This window comes from Staurois parvus, unplaced genomic scaffold (assembly GCF_062004578.1).
Source record: "Staurois parvus isolate SC_StPar_1 unplaced genomic scaffold, SC_StPar_1.0 ptg000886l, whole genome shotgun sequence".
Taxonomy (NCBI): domain Eukaryota; kingdom Metazoa; phylum Chordata; class Amphibia; order Anura; family Ranidae; genus Staurois; species Staurois parvus.
In genome coordinates this window covers 2,141,094-2,162,582 of record NW_028318682.1, presented here as the reverse complement: position 1 = coordinate 2,162,582, position 21,489 = coordinate 2,141,094, and the positions used below count along the sequence as shown (strand labels likewise).

The window sequence follows — 21,489 nt, the reverse complement described above, 5'->3', positions numbered from 1 at the left end:
AGAACCATTAAAAGTTTGGAAAACAGGCGAAAGTAACAAGCCCAGAAGGGAACCTCCACATCGCCCAGTTCTGTTTTTATATAGTTGTGCTTAGTAAATGTACTTAAATGTATTTATAAAAATATTCATTCAATTAAAAGATAAATAAATATATATATGTATTGTCTACAAATATATATATATATATATACACACATATACATATATATATATATATATAGGATAGATAGATAGATAGATGCTGACGTTTGGGGGTTGTTTAACTCAAATGTAGATCTCACCAGCAAGTCTAGTCCACACCAGATATGCCTTTTAGGGCTTGCTTCACACTAGTGTGACTCCAAAGTTGCACGATTTCCAACGCGACTTTCATGCAACTCAACTTGGCACTCAATTTACAAGAAAGTTGCATCACAGTAGAGCAGGAACCTTTTTAAAGTTGCTGCGATTTTAAATTGCATAGATTGGAAAGGGTGCCATTTAAATCAATGGGCTGCGACTTGTCATGTGACTTTATGAATCCAAAGTCACATGACAAGTCGCACTAGTGTGAACGGAGTCTAAAGGCTTGTTGGCCCACTTTTATTGAAAAGAAAGAAGGAAACAGGTCACAGCATTCAGAATCCCTCGCAAAGATTTCCACCATCAACACAAAATACAGTAATGTTCAGCATCTTGACTCTCTTTAGCAGCACCGCTGCTAAGGCCTCACGCCTCGGTCCTCCTGACCCTCTAACACAATATCCCTGTGCTTGTGCACAAACGCTGTATTTTTCTCAGCTCTCTGCGCTGCGGCTCCAGCCCTCTGGTTTGGGCCTCTCCTGCCCCAGACTGCACCATGCAGACATGCATACCTCTGGCTGCTCCCTTGAGAGTACATGGACTTCATGGGAGGTTGAAGCCAAAAACCCTAGTTCAGATTACCCTAGGAACACCTGCACCATCATTGTGTCGGTTGTCTACAAATCCTGTTACAGACTGTCTTTTTACACCGTGACAGGGCACAAAAAACATATACAGTATATATACAAGGTGGTATCAAAAATTTTTGAAACACACCAACAGATAGCACCACAAGGCTGCCTCAGTCACAGGGAGCACTGGCCTTTATAAGTCAGTGTGCCAAAACACATCCTATTGTGTACATTGGAAGCTGCGCAACTGGTGCTATTCTGAACACCTGCATTACCACGTCTGCTATTTCATCATGGACAGCAAGTAAGACCAAAGAGCAAACGTGAAATTCTGCGTAAAACTGGGCAAATTTGCCACAGAGATGTTTGACATGATTCGGCAAGTTTACAGCAATGCTGCAATGAGTCCTTTGAGGTGTTTTCATTGGCATATGTGCTTCAAGAGCGGAAGAACATCACTGGAAGACAATGAGAGATCAGGACCTTCAATGAGCTCAATCCCCAAAAATGACGAAACCAATCAACAACTTGTGCATGATGATCATTGAAGAACGATTCACAACACTGCTGCCATTGTTGGTGTGCGGCCGTTTTGACAACATTGCGGAGATCCAACACGAATCACAGAAGGTGCTTGACGCGCTTCGAAAAGAAGACTTCAAGGACACATTCTAGAAGTGTTAGGAATGCTGGGAGCGCTGTATTGATGTGCAAGGGGACTATTTTAAAGGTTTTAGTTTGTAAATGTAGATAAAGTACTTTTTTGTAAACAGAGCTAGTCTCGAAACTTATATATTTTTAAATATATATATATATATATATATATACATACACATACACACACTATATTGCCAAAAGCATTGGGACGCCTGCCTTTACATGCATATGAACTTTAATGGCATCCCAGTCTTAGCCTGTAGGGTTCAATATTGATTTGGCCCACCCTTTGCAGCTATAACAGCTTCAACTCTGCTGGGAAGGCTGTTCACAAGGTTTAGGAGTGTGTCTATGAGAATGTTTGACCATTCTTCCAGAAGAACATTTGTGAGGTCAGACAATGATTTCGGACGAGAAGGTCTGGCTCACAGTCTCTGCTCTAATTCATCCCAAAGGTGTTCTGTTGAGTTGAGGTCAGGATTCTGTGCAAGCCAGTCAAGTTCCTTCAACCCAAACTCGCTCATCCATGTCTCTATGGACCTTGCTTTGTGCACTGGTGTGCAATCATGTTGGAACAGGAAGGTGCCATCCCCAAACTGTTCCCACAAAACTGGGAGTATGAAATTGCCAAAAATGTCTTGGTATGTTGATGCCTTAGGAGTTCCCTTCACTAGAACTAAGGGGCCAAGCTCAACTCCTGAGAAAAAAACCCCACACCATAATCCTCCCTCCACCAAACTTTACACTTGCCACAATGCAGTCAGGCAAGTACCGAAAATTGTGATTCATCACTCTGGAGAACATGTCTCCACTGCTCTAGAGTCCAGTGGCGGCGGCTTTTTTTCACCACTGCATCTGACGCTTTTCACTGCACTTATATAAGGCTTGGAAGTAGCTCCTCAGCCATGGAAACCCATTCTATGAAGCTCTCTACAACCTGTTGTGCTAATCTGAAGGCCATACATAATTTGGCCCCACTCTGCCATTTTAGGTGGCCTACCACTTTGTGGCTGAGTTGCTGTTGTTCCCAGTTGCTTCCACTTTGTTATAATACCACTAACAGTTGACCAATGAATATTTAGCAGCAAGGAAATTTCACGGATGGACTCATTGGACAGGTGCCAACCTATCACGGTACCACGCTTGAATTCACTGAGCTCCTGAGAGCGACCCATTCTTTCACAAATGTTTGTAGAAGCAGTCTGCATGCCTAGGTGATGATTTTATACACCTGTGGCCATGGAGGTGATTAGAACACCTGAATCCAATGATTTGGAGGGGTGTCTTAATACATTTGGCAATATAATATGGCAATATAACATGTGTGTGTGTATATATATATATATATATATATATATATATATATATATAAAAATACATTTATATATATATTTTTTTTTCTTATGTAATCAGTGTTTCATTGATACAATGAACACACAGAGTTTAACAAGTTGTATTTCTTTCTTTCTCTACATTTTCAATGTAGGTCTCGCTCTAGCAGAGTGTCACTCCACAGCTATGGTAAAACAATTACGATAAAACACCCCCGCTGTTTGCTGGTTTACATTAGAGTCGCTAATTGGGTCAGAAAAGGATATAAGAAATAGTAAGCTTTTGAGGGAGCCCAGCCCACTCAGTTGCGCTCTGTGGCATCACGCTTCAGTGACTGAGGTCCCACAGAGAACAAGGTAAACTTTGATAACAAAAGGAGCTGCACATCAAGGATTTACTGATATGCAGCCAGGAGTGAAGAGGCAGGAATGACAAGACTTCCCACAGGAAGTGCAACACATGAGGGAAGGAGATTAAATAAAAACAGAAAAATACACATGTACAGAAAAATTAAAATGAATCGCTCATTAAAAATCAATAACACCAGCTTTTGCTGTAAAAGTCACTTCCAATCCAAAAATTACCCTTACAGTACTTTTTTTCACCTCTAGATGGCCTCAGCCTGATGGCCAGCATCATCCAACACACTTTTTCTGAGCACAGGCTCTCCTGGAAGTGCCCCATCCAAAAAAAAAAAAAAAGGTTTTGCCTTTATTTTTACTTTAACATACAGGGGAAGAAGTCCAGCTTCTAAATCTTTAACTCTTTGTTAAGACAGACAGCATTCAAATCTAGTGTTCAACTGATAATGAGATCTGAAAGCACAGTACAGACAGGCTTAAATATGGCAAAAACAGATCCTCAACCCCCTCATTAAGAGAACTAAGTAGCATTTTTCAGTGCTGGGGTTATCATAGCAGAGTATTTAGAATGGTAATTAGCTATTGCGATTTTTTTTTAAGCTATGTGAATTAGAACATTTAACAAACAAATAGAGTAAGTACTAAACACGTGTAACTTACATTCTACACGTGACATACAATTACTGTACGTGTTATCCTAGTTTGGCTGCAAAAGTGGAAATAGCCCTCAGAGAGGGTGGGCAGCACTATAAACAAAGCTCTGCTGCAAATCATCTAACCTTGAGAGGTTGCTGAGAAGAGCAGAGTGATGATCTCTTCTGTTTGCTCCTTCATTGTCCAATCACAGACTGGGGTAGGTCCTAGGCGGTACTGCTCAACTGTAGTCTAGTCTGGAGTGGAGTGCAACACCTGCCTGTGCTGCCTGGCAGATGTGCCTGGATCACACTACTGGCTGGACAGGATTACAAATCCTTTGGCAATTACAACAGTTTATGTATTCCACCGTATATTTATCTTTCTGACTGTGGGGCCTGAAAGCAGGATGCTTAGTAAAGCATTGACAGCTGATGTTGAACAGCCCATAGCAGCTCACGCCAGACCCGGCAGACTTTCCAGCTCCACCAGCTCTTCTGGCACATGTCCTGTCACTTTGCCAGCACAGGCCTAGCCTTCATAAATGACTTTTATGAAATAACGATACGAAGATTGTGCAGTGACTGTAACATCGAGCGTTTAGGACTCGCCGCATAAAGAAAAATAGCAATGTGTAAAGAGTTGAAATAATCCATTACTGGCGGCACAGTAACTCATGACTGTCATTTATATCAAGCCCGCCGGGAATTCCAAAGTAAACAGCCAGCAAGGTCAATTCAGTCATTCAATTCAGATAAAAGACCCAATATGCTAAAAAGGCGATGATAATGCAAAAACAACAGTAAGAGAAAACGCTGGCTCTCTATACACCGAGATAAGAGACACACAGATAAAGCAAATTATGATAATGGACGAGGCTGTTTGATATAGTGATATATTGGCTTTATTAATAAAACCTGGGTATACGGCAAGGAGATATATATAGGGGATTACGCAGGAACTTATCTCTGCGTCTTCTGTTTGGTCTTGCAAATTAGCCATGTTCCCTGTGAAAAGGAATTGCGTTCTGTAACTTGTGAAACAGTTGATGTATAATGGAACATTCCCAGGTTCATTACACATTTTCACACTTTGTAAAGATGCATGTGATCCGCTCAGCCATAGACAGGCATGGAACTGGCATCCTGCTCAGCACAGGGAGTTTGGTATTCCTTTATACTAACTATGGCCAAGTGCAGCGCATGTGCAGATATACAGATCAAATCATGTAGACTTCACCCCCTGCAACATCTCCAAGATACGGCCGTTCTTAACCTCTGAAACTACTAGGCAGCTTATTCACTCCCTTGTTATATCTCACCTTGACTTTTGTAACTCCCTCCTCATTGGCCTACCTAATCGCAGGCTATCCCCTCTTCAGTCTATCATGAATGCTGCTGCCAGACTTATCCCACCTTACTAACCATTCTGTATCTGCCACCCCTCTCTGCTAATCCCTTCACTGGCTTCCCATTGTCCAACTGATAAAATTCAAAACATTAATAACATATAAAGTCATTTATAACTCTGCCCCAAATTACATCACCAATCTTGTCTCCAAATATCACCCAAACCACCTTCTCCACTCCTCGCACGACCTCCTGCTCTCTAGCTCTCTCGTCTCCTTCTCCCATGCTCGTCTCCAGGACTTTTCCAGAGCTTCCCCATCCTCTGGAACTCTCTACCCCAATTTATCAGACTATCGCCTACTCTGCTCACTTTTAGGCGATCTCTGAAAACCTATCTCTTCAGGGAAGCCTATCCTGCCCTCAGCTAATAATGGAATCTTCTACTCCTCCTACCAGTTCATCCCCCACAGTTACTAGCTTTTGTACCACTAGCCCCTCCCTCTTAGATTGTAAGCTCCAAGGAGCAGGGCCCTCCTATCCCTCTTGTATTGAACTGTATTGTTGCTGTATTGTCTCCTATTATATTGTAAAGCACTGAGCAAACTGTTGGCGCTAGATAAATCCTGTATAATAATAATAATACAGAGGCATTGGGGGATCAGGAGATCGAAGAGCTGCTTGATCCAGGGCAGATCACAGCGGCACAAACCCATGGCTGCCATTATAAATTGCAGAGCTCAATACAGCCCCCCCCAACCCGCAGCCTGCCTAACAAGGCTAGAGCTCCTCCACCTTACACAGAAAAGGAACTTGAGATACCTTAACGTGCTCTCACACTGCCATTTCAACATCAGACAGCGGATGTCTCATAGAGAATTCACTATTGAGGAAAGTTTTCGGCTAAGCTACCTGTTCATCATATGTCTAATTTTGGACACCAACCGCAGCAATATTAGTTATGTTTAATTTGGTAGCCTTGTCAAAGGCATATTACTTTCACCTGAGGATTGTGTCCTTTAGCAATGGCATTATGAGTCTTGATATCATCCACTGGCTCAATTACCAGCAATCTTGTTCATATTAACATATTCAAAATATATATTATGTTTGATACATGCCTAGAACTTTGGTTTCAACTAGCTCTCTAGCATTGTCTGGTTGGGCTCATAATTCCATATACTTTGTTGGTTTTTGTGTAATTTTTTTACATTATTGATGCACAGCCTTATTATATAACTCATATACATCCCCACCATGGTGGTGTTTTCCTTTGTGCCTGTGCTGTTTATACAAAAGACCTAGAGTCGTTGTCTCTACAGCATAACTACATATATGGCCGATCATGATGTCCTTCTTTTATTTGTTCTTGTTTTAGGTTGTTTTTTTCTGGCATTGCCTCATTTTGTGGTGATGGCTAACAGTGGGCTTTACCTGAATGTCTAATTACAAGCAATTTTGTAATAAAAGCATAATTTTTTTATGACATTTTGTCCATAATGTAATCGCTTTTCCTTTGTGAATTCTTTTTCACTGTTCTTTTTGCTTTCACACTGCCCCTGGCCACAATGCGGGTGCAGTGTACCATAGCTTTCATGCGGGTTAGCTACACCTCCCTATAGACTTGTATTGTGTTTTGCGGTTATGGTGCACTTTCAGATAGCACACCAAAACCACGGGACATAATAGAAGTCTATGGCAAAGCACAGCTAACCTCACGAACAAAGCACAGAAGCTCACTGTGAAGCCACCCTTATTGTGCATGCGCAGTATCCCTATCAGTTCAGCAGCAGGGGCTGGGGAGAGATAGGGGACTACTTTCTCATTTTTTGGGATCAGATGGAGTAATCATCTGTGCTATAGCTCCCAATGGTTAATTCAATTGATATAGAAGAACTTTAACCCCTAGACACTAAGTGCGCCCAAATACGTGGCCTCTCGGCGTCTGTGCCTTGACACCGAGCGGCCGCATATTTGCGTACCATTTGAAAATACATGTGTGCTGGGAGTACCCGCCCTGTACGCTCCCACCACATATGTCCTTGACTCATGGAAAGGTCTCGATCTCCCCTTGTGATCAGGACCTTTTCCGATCATGTGAATCACGGTGGTCACATCACCCTAAAACCCCGCCCCGCCTCCCGAAACTCTTAAAGGGGAGGGAGACGCCGGTACAAAGGGGTTAAAGTGGTTGTAAACCTCAGATATGAAATATAAACAATACATATCCCTCTATAGTGTGTGCTTACCTCGGGTAATAGCACTAGGTGTCATTTCTGTCTGCTGCCTTGTTCCTCTGCTATCAGGTTGAGTCAGTTCTGACAAGTTTTCTAGACAACAAGAGAAAAAAGGTGATGGGGAGGGAGCTCAAGGACACAGCCTGTGATTGACAGCCTCAGCTCTGTTCATGTGTGCTGTATAAATTGGAGGAAGGGTTGTCCCTTCCCTCCAATCAGCTCTCAGAGCTCTCCTCACTGAGTCTAACTTCAGCTCCCTGCCCTTGCTTTCTGTAAGCTCATATAAGCTGTATAAATTTTGCACTTTGAATGGATGTAGAGAAGAGAGAGCTACAGATAGGCAGGTACAACTTATGTAGGAGAATTTTTTTATCTTTGTGTATCACCTGAGTCTAGTCATTTCACTATATATAAGGGTTTACTAACACTTTAATTGTTGGGATGATTACACTAGACCCCTCGTTAGCTTTTATTGCTAGCTGTGTTCCTATTGCAGATTTTCCATCACTTCCTGTCTGGTGAAACTGTTGTCACTATGACAGTAAGTGAGTTGAAAATCCTCTAAGAGGGGCCCAGATGGTAGTACATAAAAAAAAAAAATACTATACTATGGCAGCAGGGGTGTAAAATAAACACAATGATTAGAATAATTATTCAGTTGGAATTTGCATCCCATGCTATATCTGAGCGGATGTTGACAGTACAAATCCGTCACTTGTTTCTCATGACTATGGATGAACGAACACTGAGAGATTTCATTTTCTCAACATTTTGGCAACAATTGTGAAATTGTGATTAAATGATTCCATTTTACCAAACATGCATTGGAGTCAGCGGGAAAGGTGAAATCAAAGTGTGTCTAACACCAAAAACAAAAGTGTAATATACTGCAACATACCTTCCATAGATGTTGCAGCTTCGTCAACCAAGGACCACCTGTCCGCAATAATCTGTGGACAGTTGCCCTGTACAGGCACAGCAACATACCTGTACGTCGCTGGCCTTGTCCAGGTACAAAGTGAGCAGCGTTGCTGACTCCCGCTGTGATTAGACAAAGCGGGATTTTGTCAGCAGGTCCCTCCCAGCAAAGCAGGGAGAAGGAACAAAGAGATTTTTAGTAAAACATAGCACAGAATACATACATTAACACTTGTTAGGCACACACCTAACCCCTTGATTACCCCAAAATGTTTATGCATTCCCAGCCAATGTCATTAGTACAGTGACAGTGTATAGTATTATCACTGATCACTGTATTAGCTGTCACCGGTGACGTCAGTGTCAGTTAGTCAAGTCCCACCCAATATCATTGCCTGCCACGCTATCATACTCCCACTATAAGTGGCTGATCACCACCATTAGTAGTGAAAGAAAAAAAAGAAAAAAAGTATATGTACCATAGTTTGTAGGTGCTAAAACTTTCACACAAACCAATCGATATATACTTAATGGGATTTTTTTAATAGCAAAATATATTTTGACATACATTTATGAAGACATTGTACTTTTTAATTCTATTTATTGGATATGTTTTATAGATAAAAGTAAAAAATAATGTTTTTTTTTTTTTCAAAATGATCGGTCTTTTCTCCTTTACTGTATATAATAAAAAAAATAAAAAACCCAGTGGTCAAATACCACCAAGAGAAAGCTCTATTTGTATGAAAAAATTGATATAAATTTTTGTCTAGGTATGTTACATGACCACACAATTACCAGTTAAAGTAGCACAGTGCTAAATAACATAAAATGGCCTGGTCATGAAGGGGGTAAGACCTTCTGGAGCTGAAGTGGTTAATTTAACATTTTCAGGGATTTTGTTTCCCTTTATTTCATCTAGGGATTTTGCCAGTAACACAATTCTTGTCCTAGGATGACAACCCCCACTTACCCTACTGTATAAGGGCAACAGAAAGAAGAAAGGACTATGAAATCCACCCCTCTCCTACCGGCTATAACATAGTGGGTCAGTGTTCAGTAGTCCTCAGAAATAGCTGAAAACAATGTAATTGATAACAGTCATTACTGACAGATTGCACAAGCTATCATCTCACAAGATTTCTGGCAGGATTAACTATTTTTATTCATAAAACAGATATAAGAAAATGCTTTTAATGGCGTATAGAAAAGAATTCAAAGGGCCAAATACATGAGTTTCTTTGTTAGGGTTTAAACACACTTTGCTTTTTGATGATTTTCTGTTGTCCAATGGACTATAAATGACTCATGAGAGTTACAGAAGCTCCTTTTAACTAACTAACCTGTTCTTGTTCCATAAAAAATGGCCTCTTATTAGACTTGTTATTTTAATTTTTCATAGAAAGAAAAAGGACAGTGAAAAACAGTAAAATAAAAAAGCAACAGTACACAAAAAAAGATCAATAATAAATAAATAAAATAAAAACAACAAAATGACAAAGAACACTAAATAAAATAAACTGTGCTACCCTCAACATACTCCTAAAAATCACATCCTTGAAATAAAGAGTAGATACGATAAAGTAGAATTCTGGCATAATAGGTTTATGCCGAAATTCTACTTTATCGTATCTACTCTTTTATTTCAAGGATGTGGTTTTTAGGAGTATGTTGAGGGTAGCACAGTTTATTTTATTTAGTGTTCTTTGTCATTTTGTTGTTTTTATTTTATTTATTTATTATTGCTCTTTTTTTTTGTGTACTGTTGCTTTTTCTTTTACTGTTTTTCACTAACCTTAAAAATGCTTCCTCCCCCTTCTCCTAACATCTGTGCTAACCTGTGTAAGAAGTGTATCTTACGTAAATTCAGCCCGCCCGTACAGGCTGGATTGTTGTGCCGCCTGTACAGGCTGGATTGTTGTGAACTAGGTCAGACTTCTAAGATACGGATCCAGAGCCCCCTCTTTTGGAATATATGAGCTTTGACTACCATGTTGTCATTATGGTGACTTATCTACAATGTGTCTGTATGGCTCCCCATTGGGAATTTGGTCCCTTTATTTATAGATTATGTTTACAAGACCTTTAGCTGTTTTGATTGTATCTAAAACCTCTACCTGAGAAGCTGCGTCTTCACCTTGGCTTACTTATTAGCACCTCTATGGGAAAAGTGTACATGCTGTGAATTCCAGTTGATCCTACTGGCTGACATCATTCCACTAAAGATTAGGAGTGGGTTCCAATGTATTGATTCTTTCACATGTTCTCCTGAAGAAGGATTTCCAAAATGTGTCGCGTCCACATGTGATTTGTGAACCTTTATGTGGACAATATTTCTTTATGTTGTGTAGTAGATTTATTAAAGAGAAGTATGGGTTTCTATTTTTTTACACAAATCATACTTACCTAGGTGGATACCGCAGCGGTCCGATACAGCATCTCTCTCCTGCCGGCTCTATGTATGAGCAATCAGCAATCACTCAGTTCTCACAGCCCCTCTGAGCAGAGAGCGGTGACTGTCAGTCACCTCTGTCTGTTCTGCCCCATCCCCGTACTCACTGGAGCGCTGGGCTGTGGAGGGGAAGGGAGAGGCTGGCTCAGGCTCTCAGCAGGTCACTGAGAGACTGAGCCAGGTGCCACTTCAGACTCTGGGGTGGAACCTGACTTTAAAGTCGGGATCTTTTCCCAGTCTGGGCCAGCTGAGTGACGTCAGCTGACAGCGGGCGTCAACCCACTATCAGCTGAAAATGGGTCACAGAAGTGTAGAATGAACTGCACTTCTGTGATCCACAGAAGTGCAGCCAAAAGAGCTTTGGCTGCACTTCTCCTTTACTGGGATATATTAAATTATTATTTTATAATATTCAGTTTTCTCTTATATGTCCACAAAAAGTCTATGACTACACTCTGTTTATAGTAATGTAGGGATTATAACTAATGCTGGGCTTGATGTTGAAGTCGAACATTAGTTCAACTTGAACATTGGCTGTTCGTGTGTTCAGCGTACGCACAAATGGTAAGGGCGCCCCACAATTCACTACGCTCTGACAGTGCATTATGATTGGCCAAAGCAATGCACCTGACCACGGGCCAGGTGCTATGCTTTGACTAATCATAGCGAATGATGACATCACAAAGGGGTGGGGTCATCTGGTTGATGTCATCGGGTGGCCCCACCCCTTGGATATTTAAGAACTGTCAGGCCGGCGCAGCTGTCAGACATCCGGGAGCCAGCGTCAAGAGCAGAGCTTTTTTTTTTTTTTTTGGTTCGAGGGTGGCAGCAAGAATCCATGTCCAGGACATTTTTCTTCTTTTTCTTTTTAATAAATGACTTGTTAAAGTCTGTCATCTGTCATTTTTTACACTTTTTTTTGTGAATGAATAGCGGTACTATGTATCCCCTACTCATTCACATGGGGGGGCAGGATCTGGGGGCCTCCTTGTCTGCCCACAGACTTCCACAATCACTGGCCACAGTGGGGAAGAGGCCCTTGTCCCCATCAACATGGGGACAAGGTACTCTGGGGGAGGGGAGCCCTCCTGCCCCAAAGCACCCCCCCAATGTTGAGGGCTTGGGACCTGGTGTGGTTCAGGAAGGGGGGGTAAGATGTTCGCTCGTTCCTCCCCCTTTCCTGACCTGCCAGGCTGCATGCTCGGATAAGGGTCTGGTATGAATTTTAGGGGGGGTGTCACCAAAAGATCACAACTTTAAAATTGAACTCCAGGCCGCCAGAGCCTCTCCCTTCTTTTGGGACTCTCTACCTCAATCTTTTGGGCTATCTCCTACTTTGCCTGCCTTAAATTATCAAGGCACTCTCTCCTGGTCAATAGATCATCTCCCAGCGGACGGATTAAGGGGAGAGGAGGGACAGCAAACAGCAGATGTTGCATTGGTTGGTTGGCACTCTTTCATCTCCTGTGTAGCTGGCCACTGGGGAGGTCATGTGACTGGACAAGAGCGCTCTGAAAATAGGCAAGTATAAGAATCTTCCTTCTACAGGGCAGTTAGTATAGGAGTTAGAAGGGGGGGGGGGCAGTTTTAAGCTGCGTTTACCTAGCATTGAATTCCACTTTAAATCTGTGTATTTAGTTGTGTGTTAGAATTTCATCTTTAATGCATAATTTTTCATTAAAGATGGATCTGTACATTGGAGAATAATGGGAAGACTAAGCATGAATCTTGCATCTAATTTCCCGTCTATGGGTACATACATGGAAAATTATAAATATATACCCAATATAAATCCATTTCCTACCAGATAACAACAAAGACAGGCAAGACAAGGGGGCAGCAACACCAAACATACAAGACAATTAACCAGAATAGAACAATTTAATTCCAAGAGGCTTGGCCCACATACAATGAAATGATAATCAAACAATATCAAGGCCAGCAGAATGCATTAAATGAAACCATCACCCAGATGAGGAGACAACATGACCTGCTGCAAATGGAAAATTTCAGAAAATTCTCATGTTCTTGTGGATCAAGGAGAGGTTAATAAGGAACACACAGTACATTTTCACATGCAAATTAAAATTTCTCCCTTTGGAACGCATGGCAGATCTGTAATTAAAAAACAAATACAGAATTTTAAATGAGTGCACTAACAAACTCCAAAAGTATATTTTTCTGCTCTATAGCTGATAGGCCCTCTTGCTGGACATCGTACAATAACTGCTAGTGAACTTTGGCAAGACTTGAGTGTTAAGCCAGACTACACATTTTAGAGTCTTAGGGATTTAATGAACTGGAACCTCCAGCCTTTTACAAAAGATCTGGTTTTAATTGAGGATTCTGGAAGACATAGAGGAAGACAGTGGGAAAAGCAGTCTCAGTATCACTGCGCTGTCAAGGGTTTACTATAATATTACCTGTTTATGACCAAGGCTGGGCCAAAAGTCATTGTAAGACAATTGGATTGCATGCGCACATCTGATCAGTCTCTGATGTCTCTAGGCAGCTTAAAGTAGATCCCTGTAAATGTGCGTTGGCAAAGCTACTAGTAATCTCAAACAGAAGTATGTGTTACAGGAGGACAACACAGGAGCACCATTAGGAGACCGTTGTCAACCTATAACAGGAAGCACCTAAACAATAACTCATATTACATGATCATCATGTTTTATTTTGATAAAAGATACATATTAAAAAAGATTGAAAATTAGTTTCTGATATTATTTTAAAGGCATTATAAACCTTCCTACCTGCACCTTGTGTTTTTCACCTATTTTGTCACGTAGTTTCATAGTGTCAATTATGTTCAAACATAAGGCATGTGACATGGCACTGCACAGGTTAATGAATGACTTTTGTCTGTAGTCTAAGAACTGACACTTTCTGTGAAGAAATTATATATCCCACAATCCCTGGGTCTCAAAATCTAGTGTTCTGCTGTAAAAACTAGTAATCAAATCTGAAGCAGGCAAAGCAATGAAGAGAAAAGATTTGTTTTCATTGCATTAGCACTCCCACATGTGTGATGCAACACAGAGCGGATGGCAAGGCATTGAATGGATGCTATGTAACCGGGAACAAGAAGTTGACTGTCCCTTTGGCAAACAGGGACAAGCTAGGAGAGTGAATACATGGACACGGGGGGTCAATCAACTATGACACTACAAACTGTAGCCACAACATATGAATCCATCATTACAAGGTAAGGCAAACAAATGACACAGGGAATATATCTACACTAATGCCTATTTAAAGCAACAAGAACATTTGAAAGTGTACAATGCCTTTAAAACTAATGTGAGATTTTAGCAATCTACTTTAAGGGCTCATGTACAATGCAGCTCCTAAACTGATGTTCAGGAGCTGTTCAGCATTTTTTTCAGCAGCCCCTGGACTCACCCTAATGTTTTCCTATGTGTCCATGTACACACAGTTGTTTACAGGCAGTTGAGTTTACAGTCGTTTTTTTGAACGCTCCAAACTTGCGTTCAGGAGTAGATTTTACTGGCATTTCAAACGCCAAACGCTTGTAAATGCGTGTAAATGTGGTTAACCGCATTCATAAGCGTTTGCGTTTAGAAGTGTTTTTTAACTGTTCCATGTCCAGATGCTGTCCAGAGCCTTTTTTCATCATCAGAAATGCATGCAAAGTGTTTTCCATGTATTCAAATGGACCCGATACACCAGCGCAGTCAGTTCCCAGGTTTCGCGTGAAGGAGAAAATGGTAGAACGTGCTGCATTATGCTGATGATAGGATCCACAGTGAATACAACCAGAAAAGATAGGTCATCTCAACACATACTGATCTCTCTGCTTCTGCTCTCTCTATTTCTATCATGTCTGAAATAGTTAATTATTTACTATTTTTTCAGTGCATTCTGGATATTTGGGAATGTCTCTTGAGGTTATCTTTCAAAAAAGCTTCTAAACGCACATAAACATGCATAAACGCGGTATGCAATCGCTGCTAAACTGATGTCTTTTAACCTATGTTTTCCAGCAGTCAGTTTCCATCGTTCAGAAGAGTTTTCCAAATGCCCCGTGTACATGAACCCTAAGAAGTGAGAGGGTCAACTTTTATCACACATTAGAATTCCATAACCCTTCAAGTTAACCTTCTTACTGCTACCAAAAAAAAAAATGATTCATAACTGGAAAAAAAACAAGGAAAGTGCCTGTGTTTCTTACATACAATTTAAAGCAGATCATCACCTTCTTTAATCACTATTAATAATTTCTGCCTCCCCATCCTCTGTTTCACAATCAGACATTAAGTTTTTTTTCCAAGAATACCTTTTTTTCCGAGACTGGGCATTGCACTTTCAGCTTTCTCGCCTAGGCAAGAATGATGTCTCTTTTTCCCGCCCAATGTCTCCTGGGGTACTTACGTCATACATTCCAGAGAGTAATGGAGCAATCCGCAAAATACTGTGCATGCGCAGCTGCATGTCATCTGGGGGCCAGCTGCAACAACTCAGAAGAAACAGCTAGCCTCTTGAGTTGAGAAGAAAAGATTGCGACAAGAGACTCGGTTCACAGTGGAGCACCGGGTTACAACATTCAATGTTGGATTCATTGAGCGCATGAGTACGCTTTTTAGGACAACCCAGTGTTCAAGGTAAAATGGAAGAGAAAGAGGGGAGTGATGTTCCTGTTTAAGCTACTTCTGTTTTGCTACAAAAATCCTAAGAACTGCTTCCTAGCTAATCCTATCGAGAACCCTTCTCTCACACTTGGCAGCATACCTTCTGTCCATGGTGGTGGTCTCCTGCAGTAAATATAGTACATCCTTTGTGCAGAAATCTCCAGAGCTGGGCACACCTGCGAAGTTTCACCAACGTGGAATGAAGCCATACTCCTACTGTCTCTGTTGTAGTAGTACAGCTACATTCAAGCCTATGAAAAGTCACTGTGTAGGCATGGACTGTTTTGGAACAGATTTTTTAATTGAGCACGTAAACAATGCAGGAGGCCACTGACACCATGGAGAGGCAAAGAGGCGCCTGGGTGGGGAGGTTTAGATTAGCTTTGGGAGAAAAGTGTAGCTTTACTTTAAGAATGAAGAGTACTGCCTGTTTATAGCCCTGGTTTAGCAGCACTGGCCCAGTTTTTGTTTCTGTATCCAACAGATACAAGGCTTCTAATAATGTCAGCTTGATGGGAAGGTCTAGATGAAACAGGTATGGCGTTTGAAATCCAGCTTTAGTCATAATCTTTTTCTACTTTTCAATAAACTAAAGGGGGGTTGAAACCTCTGTTGGGTCTTTACTGCTGTCTGTGTACTGCCTTGGGAAGGTTTCTCCCATAGTGACAAGAAGTGAAGAGTAATCTCACCAACAAAGGCACAGACATCTGTCAGAACAACTTTTTGGAGAAGGGAAAGATCCTCTGGTCCCCAAACTTCATTGGGGAGATATTCTATCCCAAAGACACCCTGTTTGTCAGCCTACTAAGACAAGAAGTAAGGGAAATCTCTCCAATTGTACATTTTATTACCTTTGTATGCCCCCTTCTTACTTACCAGCCCCTACTCCTCTTCACAGAAGATCACCATTAATTCCTATAGAAAGGTCGTTTATGTGCCCAAAAGACACTCTTTATAGGAGTGAAAAATGAAGCCCGTCTAGGAGACCTCTGCAGCAAAGGTCTCACGGAACGGGAACAGGTAAGCGTAAGACCTGGGGAAATTGCTAGGGGAGCAGATTACTGGGGTGGGAGAATTAAACTGAAGCATATTAATTGCTTTGACTGCAATCTCATAGAGGTGCCTGAACAATAATTATATATATTTATTTTATCCTAAATATTCAATAATATGTTGTTGCTGGTTGGAGAAACTATTACGCAGCTGGAATGAATTGGTTCTAATTGCCGTGGGTCCCATTGTCGTTACATGGTCTGCCATGGCTACAGCCACTTTTAATGCTGAACTCCAGGCAGATAGGAAAAGCACAAATGAACACAGCTCTGTACTCATTAATTATACATCATTTTATATTACTTTTGAATTTGCCTTGGCACCAGCCCCTTGCAGTCATTAAGAGCTCTACACGGGGGAGTGGAAAGAACACAAGTAGCCAATAAAGTGTGCTGCAGCACAAGAAGTATGCTGATAGGAGGAAAGAGTAGAGTGACAGAAAGATGAGCTCAACAGATTACTGCTTCTTCTTTTGCTGTCCAGTCACAGGGTGGGGGGGGGGGGGGAGACCTGGAAGTGAAAGGAAAACTGCAGCAGAGAAAGGTCAGGTTTCCTCCCCTGCCAGGCAGGACTGTGCTGTGTGGCAGAGCTGTAAAAAATCTTAGAACCGGATGTACAAAAATATTCTTTGGCAGGAAAAAAAGTTGTCATATATACACAGTATTTTTTGAGTTCAGCTTTAATCCCTAGTTTGTCTACAACTGTATTTTTTCACAAATCCATAAACTACACTGTTGTACTCCACCTCTGCACACCAACCAAACATCTTGTTGATCTTGGTGACATCTGTTTGCTCCATGAATTGTATTGGCTGACTGCAATGGAGTAGAAAATACAGAGAACCCCACCGAGGAACTTGAACAGACAACTCTCACCAGGATCACCATGCGGTAAGGGTAAAAACTTGATCTATGTTCCATGACAGCGTGTATTTCCATTAGTTGGCTTAACGTGTCACCCGCAGCGATAGGGGAGTAATAAATCAGAGGCAGATGAGGAAAGATGAGGCCCTCGTTACTGTAAATTTAATTCCACCAGAAAGCCTGAGTCATGTGAAAAAGAGGCTTTTGTATTATGCATTTGGACTGTTGACTCGTTAGCACAGCGGCGAGTCCCCGGCCCTTGTTTCACAGCTTGTTCTGGAAAAGGCACGTTTGACGATCATGCATTATTGAAAAAGTCAGGGGCTTGGGGATGCTAAGCATTGTTCGAGTTAAAAACAAAACAAAAAAAAAGACCCCTGCTTTTCAAAGCGCAAACTGATGCATTTCAGCAGGATGCGGGGAGTGAGAGCATGTCAAACCTAGCTCTATAAAATCAGACTTAAGGAATTCAAGCCATTCTGGTGGGCTCAGTAGGTGTCAGTTGGTATGGAATGTGTGTTTTGTTTCAGTCTGGAGAATTGGCTTCTTTTTTTTTGTTCATATTTAATTCATAAATGCTTCTGTAGGGCACAGGAAAGGAAAATGATGCAGGACTCGTAGCACAAAGACTTCTAGGATAAAAGATCTGTTTTCATGACCTTCGGCTGAGCCCATAACTTGGTGTCAATTGTTTATCACAGGATGTTCAACCAACATTACATCAATAAGAAAGAAACAAAAAAAGAACGAAGCCAGCATAGCTTACCTTTAGGATACCAGGGATCTGTGAATTCATACTTTCCCATGCCGATTGTCCTTAGCATTTGAACGCCATTCGGGTTGTCTGGAGTTATGGTCTGACTGTGTGGAATCTGGGGGCCAGTTTGGCCATTCGTGGCCGGAACGCTGTTGGGCAGTGCCGCAGAAGGCAGCGCAGGAGGAGGAGGAGGAAGGATTGGGCAAGTCATGTGACCGTTGCCAATGGCAGCATGGCCAGGATGAGGGACCTGACCAACCCCGGTCAAAGAGGACATAGCCATGGGTTGACTGTGCCTGTACATGGATTGGCTTTGTAAATTGACCACCATGTTGCTCAGAGGTTGTGCGGGCTGTTGGTGTTGTTGCAGTTGGTAATGTGCGGTCATTAGCGGCAGTTGAGGGGCGACATGAGGAGGGATAGTGGGAGTCACTCCTATGATAGGGGCCTGGACATTGGCAGCTTGGCTGTAGATAGGTGGCTGAGTCATTCCATATGTATGGGCTATCAGGGATCCCTGGGTGCACGCAGAGACTGTTGTTGCCCATGGTGGAGTGGCTGAAAAAGAAATATAATAAGTGTTATTATGGAAAATCTTTTCAAGGTTGTCCAATTCACAATTTTCTGGTAAGCCATGTGAAATGTGAAAGTATCTTATTAATACTGCAAATGAACAAGCTGAGTTGTCCTATATATTTACTGCCAATCATAACCAATCCAATCAAACACCACTGTTCACAGAATAGAGACAGCAATAGATTCCTGAAAAAGGTTCTAACCCTTTCTTGCTCAATCCAAAATTAGCATAAAAAGTTTGGACTGGAGTTAGGCTTTTATAAAGGTTTCTTACAGGCTTACATAAAGACATTTTTAAATGCACTCAATAACTGGAAATTCAGTCATTTTAAAGGCGTCCAAACAGATTATTGCCGTAAATGTTATTGTCAATCAAACCTGCACAAAGAAGGAAACATATTACTGATTGCAGAATTGGATGAGAAATAAACATAGTGAACATGTATATTCCTCATTTAAATCCTAAATAAGCTTCGAAGCGGTGCATTTCAAAGGCTGAACATTTTACCTTGGCTCTGTCAACTGTATACTGAAATGACTACCCACTGTGCCATGATTTACACATTAAAAGCAACACTGACACTCATGGTTTCCCTAAACCAGCGTCTGTTACCTGGAAGACAGCTGAGACTTCACTATCAGTCCCTGTACACCGCCTTGCCACAACCTGTCATACTGTTATAAAATATGTTTGTGCTATACACTACTTTAAATTGATAGCCACCTAGAATGTAAAGTGGTATATGCTGTATTATATATATATTTATTTAGTGAGACTATAAAAATAAAATGATTATTTATTAGTCTAGCACATCTGCAATATTGTATGTGAATAATTTGGCATTTCAGAGGCAACGGGGCACCTTTGCTCTTTTGTGTTTTTTTTTTTACCTTTGCCCTTTTGTTGAACAAAGACTGTTGTATATAAAGCTCAATAGCTCATGCTGAAATTTGTACACGTCAGTTAATGATTTAGAGTAGTTACTCCCACTGGTATCTTCCCCTTATCTTTGCTGTCTGAGAAATCCTGTTAGGGACACAGAGGAAAACAAGCAAACAACTGCTGTGCTATCTTTTTAGACAACCTCTACTACGCTGGGGATCCTTCGTTACGAGGGCATCGTGTATTAAAGTAACCAAAATAAGAAAAATATATATTGTACATTTTATTGTATTGTACTTTTTGCTGTGGTCTTTTTAATTATTATTTATTACAGATATTTATATACTACCGAAAATTTGCGCAGCACTTTTATATATACATTCTGTACATTCACATCAGTCCCTGCCCTCAAGGAGCTTACAATCTAAGGTCCCTAGCTCACATTCATACTAGGGCCAATTTAGACAGGAGCCAATTAAGCTACCAGCATGTCTTTGAAGTGTGTGAGGAAACCAGAGTACCCAGAGGAAACCCATGCAAACTCCAGGTAGGTAGTGCTGTGGTTGCATTTCGAACCAATGACCATAGTGCTACTAGGTGGAAGTGCTAACCACTTAGGTACTGTGTTTTCATTACTGCTTTTCCGTTTTTAGTTTTTTTTTTTGCAAAAAGCAACAAGCACATTGCAAAGACAAAAGTACAGAACTGCAGCTGCAGGATCTTGCACCAAACTTGCAGGATCACATCTCTCAGACCCTCTGTCAATCACTGGCCATCTCTCTCTCTGCCTCTCTTTGAGTAAGCACATCATTCTGTAGATCTTACAAGTGGTCAACATGCTTTCCCTGCTCCCCCTTGCAAACTTTTACTCTGTTACTTTGGAAATCAGAAGAGTAGAAGACTGGTAGAGGGAGCAGGAGGAGCTCAGATGCTGAGTCTCTGATCGGAGGGGGGAGCAGGGGGAGCTAAGTTACTAACTTACACCTGACAGGAGAGAGCGGAGAGAGCTAAGCTGCTGAATCACTGCTGGAACAGGGGAGTTCAGCTGCTTAGTCACTGCTGGGATAGAGGATGCAGAGAAGAGAAGCCTTTAAGTATTTGGAGGATTTCAGTATTTTGATGTGAAATTTGAAGATGGATTGCTCCACACTGCCTGCAGCTACACAGGTCAATGATGACTAGTTTTAAAGCTCATTTACTGCTTGCTAAATATTTGAATGTTAAAAGTCTGAGCAGATGTTCACTTTAAAGTCTCAAGAGCCTTCAGTTACATAAGACCCACCCTTTGGAATTCACCACCCACCACTGTCCAGAAGGCATCATATCTGAATGCTGTTAAAACCAGACTGTTGCTTGGCATGAGTGGTGAAAGAGCTGTAAGCTTTCAGTTATGTGTCTGTAATTAACTTAAATATAGGACTAGTGAAATCTCCTACCAAATTCATTAAATTGGGATTCACATGACTCATGGATATTCAGGAGACTCATCCTTGACATATTCAGATGAATCAGAAAATCACAGCCCACCTGCAATGTATCAGATTAGTCGATACTGCCAATTAGCATAGAATTTCAGGTCAGTTTGTTTCTAAAGATGAGCCAATGACAAGAGGTTCCTGAATACAAACACTTATCAAGCTTATGGCATATATTTTTGCTTTTCCGGGTACAGGCCCAATGCATTTCACAGAATGGTATTACTGCCCGCCCAATAAGCAGCTTTATAATTAGTATACTGCTACAGAAGAAGTATGCAAGCTGGGATCATCCTGGGTTATTGTAGATCAATTGTCACAGGGAGATTACTTTGTGCTTTCACACCAAATAAATTGGGCACTAAACGAGTACAAGAAA

General features: G+C 41.3%; 1 protein-coding gene across 3 annotated transcripts in view; it reads right to left on the bottom strand.

Moving 5' to 3' along the window:
* The window catches only part of KLHL29 (kelch like family member 29), a 1,282,993-nt gene that overhangs the window by 389,160 nt on the left and 872,344 nt on the right, over positions 1–21,489 (bottom strand). For 2 of the 3 annotated variants that reach the window (XM_089656087.1, XM_089656088.1), the window contains exons 6-7: positions 18,186–18,734; positions 7,494–7,574 (exon numbers count right to left, since the gene is read on the bottom strand). In XM_089656087.1, the coding sequence (XP_089512213.1) occupies positions 7,494–7,574; positions 18,186–18,734 (630 nt within the window). The remainder of the gene's footprint in view (positions 1–7,493; positions 7,575–18,185; positions 18,735–21,489) is intronic. The other variant, XM_089656089.1, reaches the window with a different exon arrangement.